This window comes from Hakea prostrata, chromosome 2 (genome assembly GCF_041222555.1).
Source record: "Hakea prostrata isolate BN-2017 chromosome 2, UWA_Hpros_2, whole genome shotgun sequence".
Taxonomy (NCBI): Eukaryota; Viridiplantae; Streptophyta; class Magnoliopsida; order Proteales; family Proteaceae; genus Hakea; species Hakea prostrata.
The window spans coordinates 6,858,804-6,878,850 of record NC_142601.1 but is presented as its reverse complement, the minus strand read 5'-3'; the positions used below and the strand labels follow the sequence as shown (position 1 = coordinate 6,878,850).

Sequence of the window (20,047 nt, the reverse complement as noted above, 5' to 3'; positions counted from 1 at the left end):
GGGTGAATTAGGGTCTATACAGATATGGTTTGAGATAGTTAGGGATGGGGCAAATTCAGCATGGGCTGGTTCTTGGGATGGTGAGGGTTTTTACAAATCTCTATGGAATGGTTTGGAGATACCCAAAGTCAATATGAATTCCAAGAAAAAACATGGGGGAGCCTTTAGTGATACCAAGTTTTGCCCTAAGGTGATCAAGGAAACATGTGGTTGGGTATAGGAGGGTTTAGGGATGATGAAAGACAAGACAGAAAAAGAGATGGGTTGTTTGAGGGTTCTTGGGGTCTGGAACGTCTGGGGAGTTGTGAGTGTCTCAGGCGGGCACTCTCTTGGTCTTTTCTCTTTCTTTCTTTTCTTTCTTTCCTTTCTTCCTTTTTCTTTCTACTCTCTTTTCTTTTCTTTTCTGGTTTTCAGACCTGCAACAAGAAGTAGGAGGGGAAAGAGAGGGCCGAATGGGAGAAAGGGGAGGGAGAGAGTAGGGGGTGCTCCCTAGGTTGCTGAAAGGGTGGGGGAGGGGTCTAGTGGTGATCGAAGGGGTGGGAGGGGACTGTTGGGGCTGCCACAGGGTTGGGAAGGGGGTTGGGGAGGTTGCACAAGAAAGGGGAAGGGTGGGGGAGGGTTGCAAGTAAGAGAGGAGGAGGAAGGGAGCTGGAATGCTGTACTTACTTGTAGGTGCTGCTAATTTGTTGACTGATGCTAGCGATTGGAAGAACTTGCTGGAACTGGAAGAAGATGCTCTCAAAAATCCGTTGCGGCCCTCTTAAGAAGATCACTACTCAATTCCCTCAAATTCAGATTCTTGTATTCAATTCAACTTTCTTTACATTGCGATGGGTGTGCTATATATAACCCTACAATTGGTGGGAAAGGCTTAAACTCTACGACAACAACAACAATAAGGCTTGTCCCAACTAAATGGGGTCGGCTACATGGATTCTTGTCTTCCAATCAATTCTGTTTGAAGTCATGCTAGATACAAAACCTAAGCTATGCATATCCTTTCTCACCACTTCTCTTAAGGTTATCTTAGGTCTACCCCTAGCTCTTCTAGTCACTTCAATCTGGATTATATCATTTCTCCATACAGGGGCATTTATAGGTCTCCATTGAATGTGGTCGTGCCACCTCTCAAATGACTTCCTTGAAGCTTATCACTTATGGGAGCAACTCCCAAGCCAACTCTAATATGATCATTCCTTATCTTACCCTTCTTAGTTTTTCCGCTCATCCATCTTAGCATCCTCATTTCTACTACATTGAGTTTATCTATATGATTCTTTTTAACAACCCAACACTCTACACCGTACATCATAGCTAATCAAACAACGGTCCTATAAAATTTTCCTTTAAGCTTTAATGGAATATGCCGATCACACAAGACCTCGGACTCACCTCTCCGTTTCATCCACCCTATTTTAATTCTTTGGGAAACATCATCATTTATATCACCTCTTTTATTTATCATTTAACCTAAGTATCTAAAACAATCACTCTAAGGAATCTCCTTATCATCAAGCATCACCACCTCATCGTCTGCCCGATCATGACTAAAGTTACAAACTAGATATTTTGTCTTCATTCTACTTAGTTTTCCCACGAGTATCATCTATCAACACAATATCATCAACAAAAAGCATACACCAGGGGACCTCATCTTGAATGTCTTTGGTTGATTCATCCATTACAAGTGCAAATATATACAGGCTTAAAGTTGATCCTTGATGTAGCCCCACTGCAATTGGGAATTCATTACTTTGTCCCCCCACTGTTCTTACACTTATCACCGAACCATCATACATATCCTTAAAGAGTTTTTTACGTGTGGGTCCCCTTAGTGGACCACAAACTAATGTTGGGTCCCTTTAGTACAATATATTACGTGTGGGTCCTAACCAGACTAACACCGTTAGTTATCATTAAGTATATTCAAATTTCAAACGTTGAAGGACCAAAATGCCCCTCAAGTTATTTAATACGTGTTATTATAATTTTTTTTCTTTTTTTTGGATTATATAGTTTTTAACCATATAATTCATGCTTAATGACTAATTATCTCTTTTAAAACCATATATTAATACAATGTATTAAATAATCTAAAAGGCACTTTGGTCTTTTTACGTTTGAAATTTGAATATACTTAATGGCGGTTAACGGTGTTAGTCTGCTTGGGACCCAAACAATATATATTGCATTAAGGGTACCAAACATTAGTTTATGGTCCACTAAAGGGACTCACACATAAAAAAACTCCATCATTAACTATGTCTAAATATCTACTTGCAACACTTCTTTTCTCAAGTACTTGCCAAATTAACGCTCTAAGAACTCTATCATAAGCTTTTTCTAGCTCAATAAATACCTTAGGAAGGTCTTTCCTACATTCTCTATACATTTCCATAAGTCTCCTAATTAGGTAAATAGGCTCCGTTGTAGATCTTCCCAACATAAACCTAACCTGGGTCTCCGTAATTGTAGTTAAGTGTCTCAAATGGGTTTCAATTACTCTCTCCCATAATTATATAATTTGGCTCATCAGTTTAACGCCCCATTAGTTATTGCAGCTTTGAATATCTCCTTTATTTTAGTAAATTGGAACCACGATGCTTCTCCTCCATTCATTTGGCATTTTCCCTATGCTCATAATCTTATTAAACAACTTAGTGAACCAAACTAGTCCATGGGTTCCTAAGCTCTTCCATACTTCTATTGGGATTTCATCAGGACCTTGTGTCTTGCCAAGTTTTATCCTCCTTAGTGCTTCTTTTAATTCAGACCATAAAACAAAATTCGATCGAAACTTGGGAACCTCAGAAGCGAAAAACTAAGGGACCGAAAAAAATTCCAAGTTTCGATCAAAACCTTGATACCTATCGAAATTTGTGGTGCTATGGAGCAACTACTCATGCAGTTTGGCCGAGGCATCTCACCACATAGTTGACAGTTTTTTATTTTGGGGATAGACCTATCCAGTTGTATTGTGATAATAATTTTGTCATGTTGTTTATTAACGAAAATAAGCATATCACAAGGTCTAAACACATAGAAGTTAAAGTAATTGACCATTAAGGAAAATGATAAAGAAGGTGCCATCATAATGAAGCACGTTGCTACAAATGATATGGCAACAGATCCCCTAACTAAGGGCCTCTGCGCTAATGCCTTTAAGAGACATACAATGACTAGGGGCTTGGAAGCTTCCTTTAGTGCAGTTGTTCAATTGGAGTTCTTGCACTTTACTCTATTATGTAACAAAAAAATTCAACTGTACTTGTGTTTTGGAATTTTTATGCACTAATTATCTAAAAATCTTCTCTGACACATGGTTGCTTTCATCATTATCATGTTACATATTGTGTGAAACTTTTAAGACATGTGTTAACCTTAAGCAAGGGCTGGGGCATTCCATTTATTAGCCTCAATGTATATCATCTAACAAATAAAGTTAAACTCAAGTTGTTAAAGAATGATATTACAAGTTCATTGGAACCATAAAAATATATTCTATAGTGCCCTAGGGTCATATAAAGTGAGAGATTTAGACTCTCCTAAGGAATGACACATGAGGATTTTATACAGAATGTTATTCCATTGCCACACTACCATATTACATTCATTTCAGCAGAGTAAACAATACTTGTGAGCATGGATGGTCCTTTGTCACTTAAAAGAGGTAGTTACTAACTTACAACTATGATTTGGTATTTAAGACTATATGTGAAGGGGCTGAATTTTAGTAATTATCTCTAGACCAATATAAAGTAGTGCACATAAAGTTCAAAATGTTTTTGATGTCTTTTCAACTGTTTTCTTGAAAACAACAAGAGTTTTGTTTTATTCAACTCTAGTTAGAATGTTAGAATATTTAAGAATAATTTATATCAAGGAACTACATTTCAATGTATCCTACTGTATTGGGTTTTCCAATTGTTCCCATATGGGAGATCTACTGCTATTATAATTCTAACATGGGTTGGCTAGCGTGGACTTAATAGGGTCACCTATTAGATCTTAATGGGAGATCTAATGAGTTGCCTATATAAGGAGATGTTGAGTCCCTCCTCTAACCCTAATGAATCATATATTATCCTCTACATATAAGGGGAGCGAGGAGAAGATCCCGATGTTGATAGAGATCATTGATCATAGGAGACTAAACAATAAAAGATTCCACCACATTCTTGATCGTCTCCCATGGATCCCAAAGAAGGTATGCTCCCTCAATTTGTTTAGTCTATGCATCCCAATGGATGTGATTCTTAAATGTTTGTTCAGCTTATAAAAGAAATTTATCAATTTAAAACTAATTATATTGAAAAAATTTGACCCAACCGCTCTAGTGGTCTTATAGACGCCTAGGCGCCGCTTTATCACCTAATCACCTGTGGAGCCCCAACCACTTTGGTTGCCTTGACAACCATGGTTTAGTCACTAATAAGGGTGTTTATTTATCAATCTATGCGATCCTAGTTGGATTCTATCTTGCATCAATAACTAGACTAGGATACATGGCACTATTCATTCCAAAATACAACATAATCTACCAAACAAAAGTAACAAAATAAGATGAAAGAAAATTCATACGGTTCAATAAACAAATTTGCTTACCAAATTTCCGAAGAAGTCACTGTCCCTAGCTATCAACTTTGAGGACATGCTCGTCTTGGCACAATTTATGAGGGCATCTTTTCCAAGCTTTTCAACCTGGATATGCACATTCTATGTATGAAGCCAACAAATAGGAAAGGCCTTGTAATAACATAACCCCCCCCTTTTGAGATTTTGGTCAACGTAGTTAGTGATGAACCATCTATTAGTTGAAACTATCTCATGAGCAGAGTTGTCCTTTACACAAACCTACTTGGAACTATTGAATGGCGGGTTCCACCCTCACTAAAATTGACAGTCTCATAATGCATTCTGATAAGTAAAGTTTATAGTCCATGGATAGAGATCAACAAATAAGTTGATGCATGGAGATAAAGGTCCAATGTGCACAGAATCACGGATGAAAAGTAGATCAGGGAGATCGCACCTTTACTGCTAGTTTCTCATCCACATATTTGCATGCTTCCCTCATAGCAAGCTGCCAAAACAAAAACAAATTCCAGTGCAAATAAAGTAAGAAAAAGAACAAAATAAATTTTCATATTACCATGCAAACTCCTAAACCAGGAAATTGCACAGAGAATTAAAAGCTCACTCTATATCCACTGATTATAGAAGTTGGATGGATCTTGTTTCTCACTAAATCATTTGCTCTCTGCAAGATTCAAGTTAGAGCATCAATGTCAACATTAAATTGTCATCATAAGAAAGATCCACTATTTTGCAAAGAGCATCTGAAATAGTAAAACAAGCATAAGAAACACTTCAATTATCATTACCTTAAGTAGCTCTGCAGCTACGATGACCACAGAGGTTGTTCCATCTCCAACTTCTCGATCTTGAAGCTCAGCCAACTCCACAAGTACCTATCCTCAGACAAGGAAAATGCTAAATGTAAGTGGTGGATAGCAAAAGGGGCTAATCCACATACAAAGAGCTTTCACCATTTTTATTTACATATAAAAGGATTCACAGGAAAGAGGTGATATATTTTACCCATTTGAAGGAGCATTTGAATAAAATCAAAGTATATATGAGGGAAGAGAAACATAGAATGTGAAGAAAAAGAAAAAGAACTGAAAAACAAGGAGCAGAAAACCTTGGCAGCTGGATGCTCAACTTCTAACATCTTCAGTATCGTAGCACCATCATTAGTAATTGTTACATCACCAATATCATCAACCAGCATCTGAGAATTGATCAAGAGAAGTGTCAAAGAATGCACAGAAAGCAAGAACACCCTCAACCTCATCCCCAACTAAATGGGGTCAGCTACATGGATCCCCCCCCCCCAAAGAATTAAACTAAAAACAATGGCAACTAGAAGGAAAAGTGACAGATGGTAAATGAAAGTAAAAGGGAAAATGGCAAAGCCAGACAAGTCAGGAGAAACTCAGCATAAAGGGGGTCGGCTACAGGTATACTTGCCTCCAATAGGCTCCATTTGGGGCCATAGTTGGTACAAGACCTAAACTATGCATGCCCTTCCTCATGAAGAATCAAATAATAGAGATGAATGAAATGACACAGAAGAAGGAAGTGTCAAACAATTTGACACATTATCTGCAGCTAATTCTAGGAATTCTCTGGAGAAATGTCAATCACGGCTAAAGCATATCTGAAGTTTAGCTGTAAGGCCAGTCAGAGACTCACAAATGCAGAGTGAATATAGCTGAGATGCAAAGAGATATGTCCGAATCAAGATAGCAGGAACAAGGTATAGCCTACCAAAATATCTCTTATACTGTCAGTTGAATTGACTAAAATCAAGTAATAATTCATGTAACACAGATCAATTCGACAAAATCAGAAGCACCAACCATAGATATTCAGTGGAACAGATGTTAAACCCATAGACCTTGCATGGAACCAACGAATAAACCTTAAAAAAAGAGCCACCCAGTACAAGCCATTCAGTCTGGGAGGAACAAATTCCTACAGCTTTACCCCTTGCTTCGCAGGAAAAGCTGTCACCAAGTTTTGAACCCACAACCCACAGGCTGCAACAGCGCAACTTAACCATTTATCAAGGTTGAACTGATGACAAACTTCAGCTTCAATAAAGAGAGACAAATGGATAAGAGAAAGAAAAGGGAAACTAGCAACTCCATACCTTGCCAAAACATTAACAAATACAAGGGTTCCCAAACCACCTACTACACCCCCTTGATTTAGGAACACACATTTATTTTAAGGTCCACTACAAACAGGCTGTTAAGTGATGATGAGGCATATAACTTGGACATAAAATGACTCCTACACCCTCATCTTCCCCAATTCCATTCTTTGTTCTACCCTAACCCATTTCAGACCCAAACCCAGATTTACCATTAGCTGAGCAAGAACACAACCAAGTCTAAGGAGAACGAAAAGAAAAAAAAAAAAAACAGGTTCACTGGGAAACAGTACAGTTACCTTATCCAGACCAACAGGTCCAAGGGATGATTTCACAATGTTTGCCACAGCTTGACAGGCCACCACTGCCAATATCAAAAATTCAAAACCACTTAGATTCCACAAAAAGAGAGAACCTTAAAATGAAGAAACAAAGAACAAGCATACCATTTTGAGTGCGAACATCCTGTCCATACTGCCGTTCCCCCAATATATCAGGTGTTTGCGCTGCAAGCGCCATTGCGAGAGCAGTAATAGAGCTTCGGTGATTATTATGAAGCTTCTGAAACTCTTAAAGAGGTTGTTAGAAACTAAACAAACCCTTGATCTGCCATTCACAAAAGAAACCAGTCCTTAACCATAGTAATAACAGAAACAGCAAAAGAATGATGTTCAAACGGCTTAGAATGTCAACGGGTACAGTTAAAAAATAGTCATTATGTTTCAACAATGACAAAAAAGAAAAACGCATAGTACAACTTTTAAGCAGTTATATTTGAATAATATGTAGCCCAAAAAAGGGGGGACGATATACATCTGAAAATTGGAAAAGATTACCTGAATGCTTGAATCCACATTCCAGCAACTATGAAACCAACAACTGTAAAAAGTATCTATCGTTCAAATATAATAACAACATTCATATTAATTTTACCATTTAATTACCCCCTTGTATTGATTACCACAATTCAAAGGACCATTACTTGTCATGTTTGATGAGTTGTATTATAAATAGTTGTACTACAAATCTACAATGAGACGGGCATGTTTTTGGAATTGGCTGTTTGTATTGGGTAGATCAGTAGCTAGGTTGAATCAGGACCGTTAGCAACTAGTTGATCTGATACTGCTAGATTCAGTTGTATTGTTTCAAAACTTAGACAGAATCAAGCCTTGTGTTGTCCCAGAACCTTCTGATCATCATCAGTATAGCTCATCATTAAGAGCTTTACTATGAGAAAAGGGTTTCTCTAGCCTTAAAGATTATTACGGTTTCTTGCTTAATTACTATTTAGAGGAAGGAAAAGAAAAGAAAAAAGAGACGATGTGGGGTTGGGAACCACCACATATACAAAACACCATGATAAGTCACTCATGCAAGTCATGCCTAGGGTCTGAACATGTGGGGGACAGAACCAATTAAAAGAGCAGGGACAGCTAGAAGGAATTCATTGGAGGAGCCACACCACCACACTCATGCTGGGATTTTACAGAGGATATGGCCTACATGGAAACTGGAAGGCAGTTAGTTAGGATTCACTCTGGTTATATTAGGGAGAAGGGATGGAGAGCAGGTAGGGAGAAGTGAGCAGTGTAAGGGTGAGCTATGCTCAAAGGGGAGAGAAGACTCTCAGTTAGGGATTAGCAGGAGATTGTATTCAGGTGCCTTGTAATACAAACTTACTGAACCTATGTGATGGATGTTGCAATTTTTATTGAACTTACAAAATAGCCTTTTGGCCCTTTTCAATCTTCATCAAGCTCTGTGTGTGTTGTTCAAATTGCTTGGAGTCAAGGATTGGAATCCTGGTTTCAAGGCCGGTTTCGACCAGGCCAGAAATCGAGATATCTAGGTCTCGGGCAAAATTTAGGTCCAAACTTGGAACATTTGGACAATGGTTTCGACACTTTATATGCCCTGTTTTTCATCGCATTCCTTGCCTCCTACATATTTAAAGCATAATAAATACAATGGAACAAGTACTATGCTAAAAAAGACCACTGGAAAGTCATCATTCAGTATGCTAACACATGACTAGTTCCAAGAAGTACAAACTATATTGCATACAGCATAGAATCAGCATACATGAATTGCTTGATAGAAAATTACATACACAACAAGTCAACAAAATACAATAACCAACTACAAAGTCAGAGCTTTCAGTTCCAAGTTGAGTGCTTGGCTAGAACCGGTGGATCCATCCCCTGCCTATAGTGGTACTCTGAATATTGGATGAAAGCTGGCCATGACATATTATGCGTGAAGTTGTCCAGAAACTAATTCACTATATATCTACAGGTGGAACCATCAACATAATGTAGATATCCCATCCTTAGAAATGTGCCATAAGGGTAGATAATCTAATGGACACCTGCTCTTGAAACTGGGCAAGCTGGCTGCGTGCCATACCATAACTGGAACTAGACCAACTGGTACTCATGAAACTCCAAAGATGGAGTCCACTAATGATGCATATGCAGATTGCAAATTGCTACCACCATCAAAAGAATAAGTAGATGAACATCCCCCCTCAACGACTCCACCATATGTTGATAATACTCCCCCATATCCATATCCATATGGATCATGTCCATAGCCATAATAAGCCTCATATAGTGCAGACCTAACACTCTCCATGCCACTGTAATATCCAGATCCATTAGAATCGTCCTAGCTCATGGACCCCGTGGAGCCAGCCAAGCTAGCCACATCCATCTGAGAACTGTCCTCAGAAGGTCCACGTCTGCGACCACGGCGACGGCTATATGTACGTAGTGATTCCTGTGGCATAGGCTGAATCAGCTGAAGATGACTCTCCCTCATGGACGCTGGTACCAATGGTGCTATTGGTACCCCATCACACTGCGGCTGAGAACTCGCAGCACAGCTGCTGCTGGGCTCAGATGGAGCAGCATGCTGCTGCTGTGAACTCACTCTACAGCTGTTGCTAGGCCCAGATGCAGTAGGTGCTTGAACACCATCATGACCATCATCATCATCAACTCCCTGGGCTGGCCCAGTGGCCTCATCCTCAATCTCAGAAAACTCTATGTTATCTTCACTGTTCATCGATGCACTGGGGTGTGGCTCGAATGGACTAGCGAACTCTGGATACATTCTCCCCTCCAAGGCCAAGAAGTCATCCACATCAACCCCCATCTCCTGTGCAATACATCTACTAAGACAACCTCCCTCCTTATCCATCAACGGCTCTTCTCTATCCCTAACCCACTCATACAAAAGGTTTTCATCATCATCGTCCACCTCAAATATGTCGGACAACTCGATCACGTTATTATCTCTCTCCATCCCCTGTTTAATGTGATCCTCCTTCAATCTCATATTATAATGCACATAGACACGGTCCTTTAAATGCTTCACACCCAATCGGTTGTGCTTCTTCGAGTGGATGAGGTTGAAAGTGCTCCAATTCCACTTGCACCTAGTTGTAGAGCATGTCTGTGAAAGCACTTTACATGCAATCACAGACAAGTTGGGTGCATCAGTCCCATATTGCAGCCACCATTCAGCTGCAACAAACATATGGATTCAAATAGCAAGATCATAGTGTCATACATAACTTAAATAACTAACTAAAAAATAAAATATAATGTATTAATGGTATAAAGGGATTTGGATTTTGGACTAACCCCCAGCGGTGGTTTCCCGTGCCGATATTGCCACGGAGCGACCAAAACTCCCAATGGCATCCCTGAATGGCTTTATCTAATATAAACACTAACAAAGGTCAGTAACTTACTTTGAATTATAAAATGAAAAGAATTAACCTAACTACCTACTAGACACTAATGCTCTCACAAATCACAATTTCACCTCTGAGTTGATGACTGCTTGTTTGGACGGATCCGGTTCCATCCTCTCCACCACAGTCACAACGGCACTTATCAAATCAAACCTCATCCCAAGCATATCTTTATACTGGTACTTGGGATTTAGATAATATGCTAACAATGTGACAAGCAAGAAGGAAGAAGAGAGAATAGCGTGAGAATTGAGAAACACAAGTAGTCAACAAATAATAACAATAAAAATTAAATCTACTAGATTTAAATCTTTAATAGCTCACCAGCCTTATGTAGTGGGTGTTGTAGTTCCCTCTCCCATCTATTTTGGATGATTTCTAGGAATTTTTTATTGTCTTGTGGGTAGACCATCTGAACATGCTGCTTCATCTTAGCAATTGCAGCCCATATGTGTGGTAGAGTTGGTCTTCTTTGTTGAATTACCATCCTCAAAACGGTCACCATAGGTTCAAGTATTTTCACTACAATCCTCACAGTACTCCAAAAATTCTCACTTAGTATAGTATTCTGTGATGTCTTCCCACCTAGGGTTAAAGAACCCTCCCAATTAAACCACTGCTCTGATGAGAACATCGACCTCAGCTCAACCTTATTGCTCTCAAAGCTCTTTAGTGCAATCCAACTGGTTGCAAACCCAATAATTCCTGGCCTCACTAACTCACCCTTACACCAGTCCCTCATCATATGTAGTGCATATTCATGGTTATAAATGAATGTGCTAATTTGTTGGGCTTGGTCCACCACACTTTTCACAATCTTGCATTGATCCATGTCCTTCAGCATTAGGTCTATGCAATGAGCAACACATGGAGTCCAAAAAAGCTTATACCTAGCCAAAATTAGTGTCCAAAAGAGCTTTTTAATAGAAAGCATCAAGCATGTACGTATTTAAAAATAAGAGAATACTAGTAGAAGCATGTATTTGAAACCTGGGGTTCTCCATCATCTTCATCCCAGCTTTCTTGAAGTCACATCCATTATCTGTGACAATTTGGACCACATAATCCACTCCAACCTCCACCACCACTTGCTTCAACAACTTATATATGTAATTCGCATCCCTCTTCTCCCTAGATGCATCCACTGACTTAAGGTACACCATCCTCCCATCACAATTTAACATGAAATTGACAATAGATCTAGTGGGACCAGTCCAACCACCACACATAAGAGTAATCCCGTAGTGAGCCCACATAGGTTTCAAGCCCTTAATGTATGCATTCAGCTCTTCTTTAATCTTTGGGAGGTATACATTATAGAGCTCATGTGGGGTTGGCCCCTGCACACCACTCCCAGCCCTGCTAATCTCCTCAATCATATCCCTATAATAGGGCCCCTGTGCTACATTTGCTGGAATGTTATGGTAGGAGGCCCATTTGAAGAAAGCATGCCCCACTTTCTCCTTCACATTCCCCCACATGTGCTTTAACTTTCTCTGTTTATGCTTTGGCCTCCTAAATAAGGCAAGATCTGTGTGAAGAATCTGAATATCTGGATCCGTGACTGTTGTTGATGAAGCTCGACCCCATGTCTGGGCCCATGGGGGTGGGATTGAATATGGACCCTCCCTGACACTCTGACTCTTCTTCATGGGCTGGGATCCGCCTCCCAAAAGCTCTAGCTCTCTAAAGGATCCTGCTCCCATGGCCCTCTGTTGCCTCCTCAAGTCATCAAACCTCTGGTGCTCTCTGCTCGTCATCATAGCCCTCCTCATCTGTGCTACCTCCCCCAACTTAGAAACCCCATACTCTCCTAGCTCCTCTAGGTTGAAGTCATGCTCTCCTAGATGGGGGGAGTCCTCTAGGCAAGTATGCTTGAACTCCTCCCATTGTACTCTCTTCTCCTTCCTCTTTTCCTTTCCACCCCTCAAGTGTTGTGTCATTTCTTGTTTGATCTCTACAGGCACATTAGGGCATCCTGTGACATCCCTATCTCCCCCAGCTAGATGCCACTTTAATCTAGTGGCCCCACCTCCTCCTATTTGTTTCATGCAATAATTACACTCAGACTTCCTCTTATCTGAGGTCAATGGCCTCCCGTCTTGCCAAGCGATGTCCGACATCTTTCAAAGTATATACCTGATACAAGATGTACACCAAGTATCTTCAAAAGCATTACAAAAATTACATACATGCTTCTAATAATATTCTCCTATTTTTAAATAAAATTCAAAAAATACTCAAAAATAGTATTTTTTTTTTAATTTTTAAATAAATTTAGAAAATATTTAGTAATTTTTGAATAGTTAACAACAATAAATTCAATTGAACACCATCACAACATAGATCAAGTGATGGTGTCTCACATACATTAAACTCAATCCATAAATCATATATACATATGTATTTTTTTTCAAAATAGATAATTTAAAAAATAATTTTTAAAATCAAAAAATTAAAAAAATAGTAGCACTAATCAAAATAAATAAAAAAAAAATAACAACCCACAATCACAGACCATAGTCTTGGTGTTGTATTCTTTCCCCCTCCCCTCCCCCTTCTTTTCTTTTGGTAATGAATTCTTTATTCATCCCCACCCAAAAAAAAATCGTAAGATGCATGTTTAGGACTGTTAGTTTAATTTAATTAATTAATTAAAAAGTTTCTCACTCTCACGTTATGTTAAGTGATAAAGACTAGGTGGTATATCTCCCTAAGATCAACCCATTAGCTACACGATATTGTGTGTTTGTGGTTATTTTAACTTCACAAACAATGGGACTTTGTAATTGAGACATGATTTGGACACTTGAACCTTTAAAAGCTAATAAACTAATAAAGTAAATAAGCTAAAACGCTATTCTGCTCCTACTACTTAAACTAAAGAAATTAACAATAAATTGGAACCAGACTTGGACCATTTGTTCAATCTACTTGACCAAAGGAAACAAAAATAAACTAATTATGAGGAGTGACAGTTTTTCTGTTTAAATTGTTTAAAACATAAAAATAAAATATAAAAAAATGAAAAATAATATTTGGAATTCAAAGAGAAAAAAATATTCACAAATAGTCAGTAATACATGGTATAGGGGTCTTCATCCTATAATGCACTTGTTAGGATACATAAGCATTGACACAACATGGATCAAACAGAAGGATTCTTCCCCAAAATGACAATAAACTCTAGGCAGGTCTACACAAAGTAGATCAAAAAGAAGGATTAAACCCAAAAAAGAGAGTAAACTCTTGACAGGTCCTTAAAAAACAACAATAATAAACTCTTGTCTTGATGATGAAAAACAAATGAGATTGCAAAAACCATTAGAGAACTCTCAAACTGTCGGTCACCCCTTAGGTGAAGGTTTCACGTTGAACTAATATCTCCAAGCATATTGCATGGTATATCCTAGAATTTGTTTATATCGACACAAACAGCTAAGAATAAAAGACTGATCTAGGCTGATGACCAAAAAAAATAAACGACCACGGTCCACACATGGTGAGTTTGAAGGATAATCATAATTGTAAGGGGGTGGAATCAAAACTGGGTGGACTCAACCAGGGAGATTTAGCAATGAGAACTTCACCCGATAGATTAATATAAGTAACCTAACCGAAACCTTATTAGGAAAAAATACAGTACTCTAGAAAATGTCCATGGAGTATAGACTTAATGAACACGCCATGCGGCCAAATTGATTTTGAACCAAGCGTCAGTATCCTCAACTAATGATGTGTGCACACTGCATGAGTACCTAGTATGCCATGCCACTATAACCAAAAACTGCCCCTTACTTTGGGAGCAAGATGTTTAGTCAGGTCTTAAACAATATAGATGTTTTAGCCTCAAGTGTTTAATGTAAAACATGAAGTTTTTACGCACTTAACAGATTTATAGTTTTTATAAGAGTAGTAAGACACACCATTTGGGCTCATCACCAAAGCTATGCAGATTTTCATTGGGGACAGAAAGGAGGACAAAAAATACTGCCTCAACCCCTTTCAGATCGCGAAAAACGGTTCCAAAAAAAAAATCCACCAATACAAAACGTGAACTTCCAAATTAAGTTCTGTAAGCTCACGTAAGCATCTTAATTGAATCAGTCGACTTAAGAACACACTCAATGATCAAAGCATTCCAAGAAAACCCATCTTTCACATCAGCAGGCTCGTACAGAAGGGGAAAAAACAAAAAATAAAAAATTTAGATTAAATTAAATTTAACAAGTGGAGGCAAAATCCTATAGTAGTAGTTTAGGACTTGTATTGGAGATTCGAATACATTACAAGCATAATATACCATAAAAACAATCAAAACACTAAAATCAAAAATGTAAGCCTTTGGAAGAAAAATCAAGAGTTTCCTGAAGTTCTATTTGACTTATGTAGTGCTCCTGAAAAACGAAAGAGAGACCAAAGAAACTTACGGGAGAAAAGGAGTAACCACTGACCGAAGGAATAAATGCAGTGGTGAGATGTCGCCAGACGGACGAGGGAGGAACCAAAGGCACTAATCGCCGAAGCAGAATCCAAACACAAAACCCCTAAACGGCTAAAACCCTCTTTTAGGTCACTTCCTCCTTTTCAAAATTTGGAGCAAAATACAATTACACCCCTGTGTTGCCTACAATTACGATTACACCCTACGAATTTATTCTATTCTGTTTACATTCCTTATGTTTTAAATTATATAACCATACCCCTTATAGTTATAGTTAGAATGCTACGATTCTTTACCAAAAAAATATATATATGCTACGGTTAAGTGATGAGTCAGTATTTAATATATTTTTTAAATTTTCAAAATTACCTTTCTTTATTTCAAACCCTAAAAGAGAAGGCATATTCAAATGGTAGAACTTGACTGAACTATAGTAGAACTTTGAAAGATTTTCATATTCAAACAAGATATCTCGAGTAATTGATAAAACAAATTTTTCAACGTAAATTCTTAAAAAGTTTTTTAAAAAGAAGTTGATTCACCTTAAAAATTGATTGATTTTTTTTTTTTTATTTTGTAAATTTTATATTAAGATTCAATAGGGTTAATTATCTTTAAAACTAATGGTGTTAGGTATAGGAGGGCATTTGTCTTACCAAAAAAATAAAAATAAAAGGAGGGCATTTGTAACATAATAATTTCAAGAGCCGTAAATGTAATTGTTTACAAATAGTGGAGCTGTGAATATAATTTGCTCTAAAATTTATATACACTTAGTTATCTCCCATGTAAAGCAATTTTATTTTAACATCTGCATATAGAATATCAAAAAAAGAAAGGTAATTTTCATCTGGACCCCTGAGGTTTGGTGTATGTTATTTTTAATCCAAAAAAATTGAAACTTTGCATCTGCCTCCCCTGTACTATAGAAAAAGTTAATTTAAGGACAAATTATCACATCTATGACGAATTTGCCCTTATTTTTTCTTTTAATTTAAATTTTTTTATTTTTACACTTGAAGGGATTAAAGTTTATTAATTTACAAAATCAGACCCTTCTTCATTACCCGATTCCCAAATCCCTAGTTCTACCATTCCAAAAATTCTTCATCCAAATCTAGATTAGGAAATGAAATTAATGGGTGAAAGTGTATCCACAGGTTCTTCAAATTCAAAACTCCATTAATTTTATCTCTCAGCCCCTTCTCTACCTCTCTTCGGATTCCGAATTGATCGAAGCTATTAGTGGTTAAAAAGTAAAGAGAGAGAAAAATTGATCTCTGTCGCTCTCAGACACAGACATTAACGCAAACACATTCTCTGCTTTTCATCTTATCAGTCAAAATTAAATCAAACATCTCCTCCACTCAGCTTTGATTTCTACTTCATGCTTTATAGATCCAATGTTTGCAAACAGATACGGCTTCTCATGTACAATAGTGGAGATGGCTTGGATCATTCTCAGAATCGATTACTCGAGATTATTTTGGCTTATATTCGATGTTTATTTTTACGAAAATCATGAAGGAAAACCAAGGATCTAACCTAAGTTTTCCCCCTTTTCAATTTTTATTCCTCTCAATTCCTTCTCTCCCTCTTCAATCTAAGCTTATTTTTGCAGTAATTAGAAGAAAGTGAAGGCGGTTTTTGCTTTCAATTGGAAGAAAAAAGTATCGTTGGCCGGAGAGATCGATTGGAAGAAACATAATCTCCAACTGTTGAAAGACCTCCCACAGCCCCAATCTCTACCTCCGGTTCTCTGTCGTGTTTTTCAGTTGATATGCTCTAATATTCCAGAAGGTTCGAGCCCTCTAGAATTGGCGGTTCTTCCTCTATAGGTCTACTTATAGTTTTCTCCCCTTTCTGCCTTTAAGCTTACCGTAAACAAGATTCCTACACAAACTACAACTTGTTTTTCAATCGAAGAGCGAATTCGGTGTCTCTCTCCTTCGGTAGGTTTCAATAAATGGCAAAAGAAGGACCCAACTGGGACGGATTGCTCAAATGGAGTCTCGCTAATACTGATGGAACTCGTCCTCCTTCACAGTTGAGGTTAGCTTTCTCTTTCTTTCGGTGTCTTGTTAATTCCAGATTCATTGGAGTCGCTGAAGCCAGAGAAAATTTTCAATCTGTGTCGTTGTTCTTTTCTTCTTGGCTTTTTAAGTTCTACCTGTATTGCTGCTAATATATCTCTTAGGTAGATTTTGAATTGATTGGTCACGAGTTGGAGGTTACATTTCACCAGTTAATTTTTATTTTTTAATCTTCATCTAGGATTTGGAAAAAATAGGGTTTAGAATAGGTAGAAGTAGGGACTTGGGAATTGGGTAATGGAGGGTCTGATTTTGTAAATTAATCAACTTTAACCCCTTAAAATGTAAAAGAAAAAAAAATTAATTAAAAAAAGGGCAAATTCGTCATAGAAATGATAATTTGTCCTTCAATTGACTTTTTCTATAGTACAGGGGAGGCAGATGCAGAGTTTCAATTTTTGTAGACTAAAAATGACATACACCAAACCTCAGGGGGTCCAGATGAAAATTACCCAAAAAAGAATTGCTTTTTTTTTTTTCTAGAAGTTCTTCATCTATAGTAAAGGTATTCTACGATATAACACGGTACCAGTTGAAACATGCATATCGATATTGGAAACCACCAGTAAAAAAAATTTAATGTAAAATTAAAATCAATATTGAATATCACTAAGAGTTATTTTAGATATTTTTAAAGAACATAAAAATACTACCATTGTTTATTTATTAGTGTCGCATTGTATGATGGAAGCACTTTTTTTCTTTCTTTGTTTTGTGAAAATGGAAGCCCTTTCTTTTGAGAAACGTAAAAAAATTACCAGAGATGGATACATATTATGTGTAATGCAGCTGCACAAAATAAAGCGTTGATCTACAACCCCACTCTAAGAAAAACAATCCAAACCAAACACAACTCACATTGGGGGACAGTTGGGCGCTTGGAGTATGGGTCAATGATAGAGGAACCATGCAGTGGCAAGTTGCAGGTTGATGCGTCCAAAATCTGCCCAGCCCTTGGATCTCCACGTGATGCTCCCGCCCAACGAAAGCGCGGGATGTGGCCCGACCACTGTGGGTCGGGAGTCCACCCCCCCGAAGGCTAAGTCGGTCTGATGAACTTAATCACAAACGGGCCCGCTAGAACGAGGGCTAATGAATGAAGAAACGGGAAAGGTGATCTAGATGGCACGGCGATAGTTTGGATCTATCGCATGTGTCCCGAACCCCGAGTCTCGTGATAGTATTCTTTTTGATCGATTGATCCGTCCCTCACCTTGTATGGTAGTGAGGTTTATATAGAGTGTACCTTCGAATCTCCTTCGTTTGATGCACTAGAGCCTTCTTCGGGTAGTCGTTGGATCTCATCAATAAGATCCGTTGAGCGATAGACTTCTACTAGTTTGGACTAGTAGAGGACTCCTGAGATAACCGTTAGGTTATGCGATAGTTATCCCTTTGATGATGATTATCCACACAGACTTGAGTCCCGTTGCATCGGGGGTGATTACCCTAATCCATAAGTAAGATTATAGCACGCAGGCTTGAGATAATCTTTCTTCTTGGCAAGCGATCTTCCGGCCCCCGGCTCGCTCGGGAGCGATTCGGTTTCCCCGTCTCGGCCACCTCGGGTCGGAGTGGGCTCGGAGGTATGAACCCGGTCAGATCATAAACTCTCCATATCACAGGTCATATGAACTTACCCTTTTTTATTTCAAACCCTAAAGAGAAGACATATTCAAAACCTAGAACTTGTCGAACTATAGTAGAACTTTGAAGCTGTTCATATTCAAACAAGACATCTTGAATCCTTAATAAGACAAAATTTTCAAAACAATTTCCTAAAAGGTCTCCTAAAAAAGTCTCTAAATAAGAAGACGATCACTCTAAAAATTGACTGACTTTTATGTGCATTTTTTATTTTATAAAACTTATGTTAAGATTCAATAGGGGTAAATATGTTTTTCTATACTTAAATCTAACCATATTAAGCATAAGGAGATGTCTCTAATAGAATAAATTATAGGAGGTGTAAATATAATTGTTTACAAATAAAAAAGATGTGAATGTAATTTACTCTAAATTTTATAAATACTTAGTTATCCCATGTGATGCAAGTGTATTAACATCTACGTAGACAATTCCAAATATTGACCACTAAAAAACATAGACAATCCCAGATAGATGCAAGCGTATTAACATCTACACAGACAATCCCAAATATTGCCCAATGAAAAAACATAGACAATCCAAGATATAGTACTAGTTGAAACGTATTCATAATAGGCCAAGAGTTATTTTGGACATTTTAAAATAATGAAAAATACTACATCACTTAATAAATCAATCTTATCCACAAAGGAACAATAATAGAAGTAAATAAAATACAAAATCCGAATAAGTAATTCAAATAATGCAAGGCAACTATAGAAAGGAGAACAACAATTGTCCCTATGGTTACCCCAAAAAAATATAATTATTCCTTAGTATAATTTATAATGCAAATTTTTTTTGTCTATTCATTTTTTAACACAACTTTAGTTTGTTTTTTAAGTCGTTGGGAAGAAATGACACACAGTTGATAAAAGGAAACTGCAGCCCCACATTTTGGATCTTTTAGAACAATTTATTTTTTGGTAAACCAACATTTATTTCAAAGAGCAAGAGCAAGATAAGGTGTTAAAATTATATAGATCCAACAACCGAACAATGTAATTTGTCCAATTAGTCCTTCTTGTCAAGGCAACTGCCTTGCCAACTAGATAATGAGCAACTGAACAAAGTGAAAATTACAAGTAAAAAAATAAGGAGAGAGATGTGTGATATCCTCTACAATATTCAAAAGGCTTAAAGGAGGAGGCAATTGAAAGTTAATGAATTTTTGTCAACTGCTGACAATCACTTTCCACCATAAGATAATCAAACTTCTCTACAGGTGCAGCAAGAAGACCCTCTTGGATTGCCAAAGTTTCACCCTCCATAGGTGAAGAGAAGTGGGAGGGAACCAGGACCACAACTGAAGAAACTCCCCTATGATCTCACAAGACAAAACCCATAACTCCCTTTTCATTCTCGAAGGCAGCATCCGA

At 37.8% G+C, this 20,047-nt stretch overlaps 2 protein-coding genes across 2 annotated transcripts in view; both read right to left on the bottom strand.

Annotated features, from left to right (window-relative positions):
• Nucleotides 1–15,042, bottom strand: part of LOC149023513 (T-complex protein 1 subunit alpha-like) — a 40,753-nt gene extending 25,711 nt beyond the window's left edge. Inside the window, 8 exon segments of the mRNA XM_089144058.1 lie at nucleotides 4,606–4,701; nucleotides 5,033–5,083; nucleotides 5,201–5,260; nucleotides 5,385–5,471; nucleotides 5,705–5,794; nucleotides 7,021–7,085; nucleotides 7,168–7,327; nucleotides 14,915–15,042. Of these exon segments, the coding sequence (XP_089000184.1) occupies nucleotides 4,606–4,701; nucleotides 5,033–5,083; nucleotides 5,201–5,260; nucleotides 5,385–5,471; nucleotides 5,705–5,794; nucleotides 7,021–7,085; nucleotides 7,168–7,240 (522 nt within the window). The 5' untranslated portion in view covers nucleotides 7,241–7,327; nucleotides 14,915–15,042.
• Nucleotides 7,334–11,558, bottom strand: LOC149023514 (uncharacterized). Its single transcript, XM_089144057.1, has 4 exons — nucleotides 10,809–11,558; nucleotides 10,556–10,686; nucleotides 10,372–10,447; nucleotides 7,334–10,251 (listed from the first exon to the last, which is right to left on the bottom strand). The coding sequence occupies exons 1-4, from the start codon at nucleotides 11,416–11,418 to the stop codon at nucleotides 9,392–9,394; spliced, it is 1,677 nt and encodes a 558-aa protein (XP_089000183.1). The 5' UTR covers nucleotides 11,419–11,558; the 3' UTR covers nucleotides 7,334–9,391.
• Nucleotides 15,043–20,047: the final 5,005 nt, after the last annotated feature.

Excerpts from the sequence above, each read along its gene's own strand:
- LOC149023514 (XM_089144057.1), bottom strand. The coding sequence starts at position 11,418 with ATGCTTTCTATTAAAAAGCTCTTTTGGACACTAATTTTGGCTAGGTAT. Across the intron at positions 10,448-10,555 it reads AAGCAGTCATCAACTCAGAG|ATAAAGCCATTCAGGGATGC; the intron begins GTGAAATTGTGA and ends TGTTTATATTAG. Across the intron at positions 10,252-10,371 it reads ACGGGAAACCACCGCTGGGG|CTGAATGGTGGCTGCAATAT; the intron begins GTTAGTCCAAAA and ends TGTTTGTTGCAG.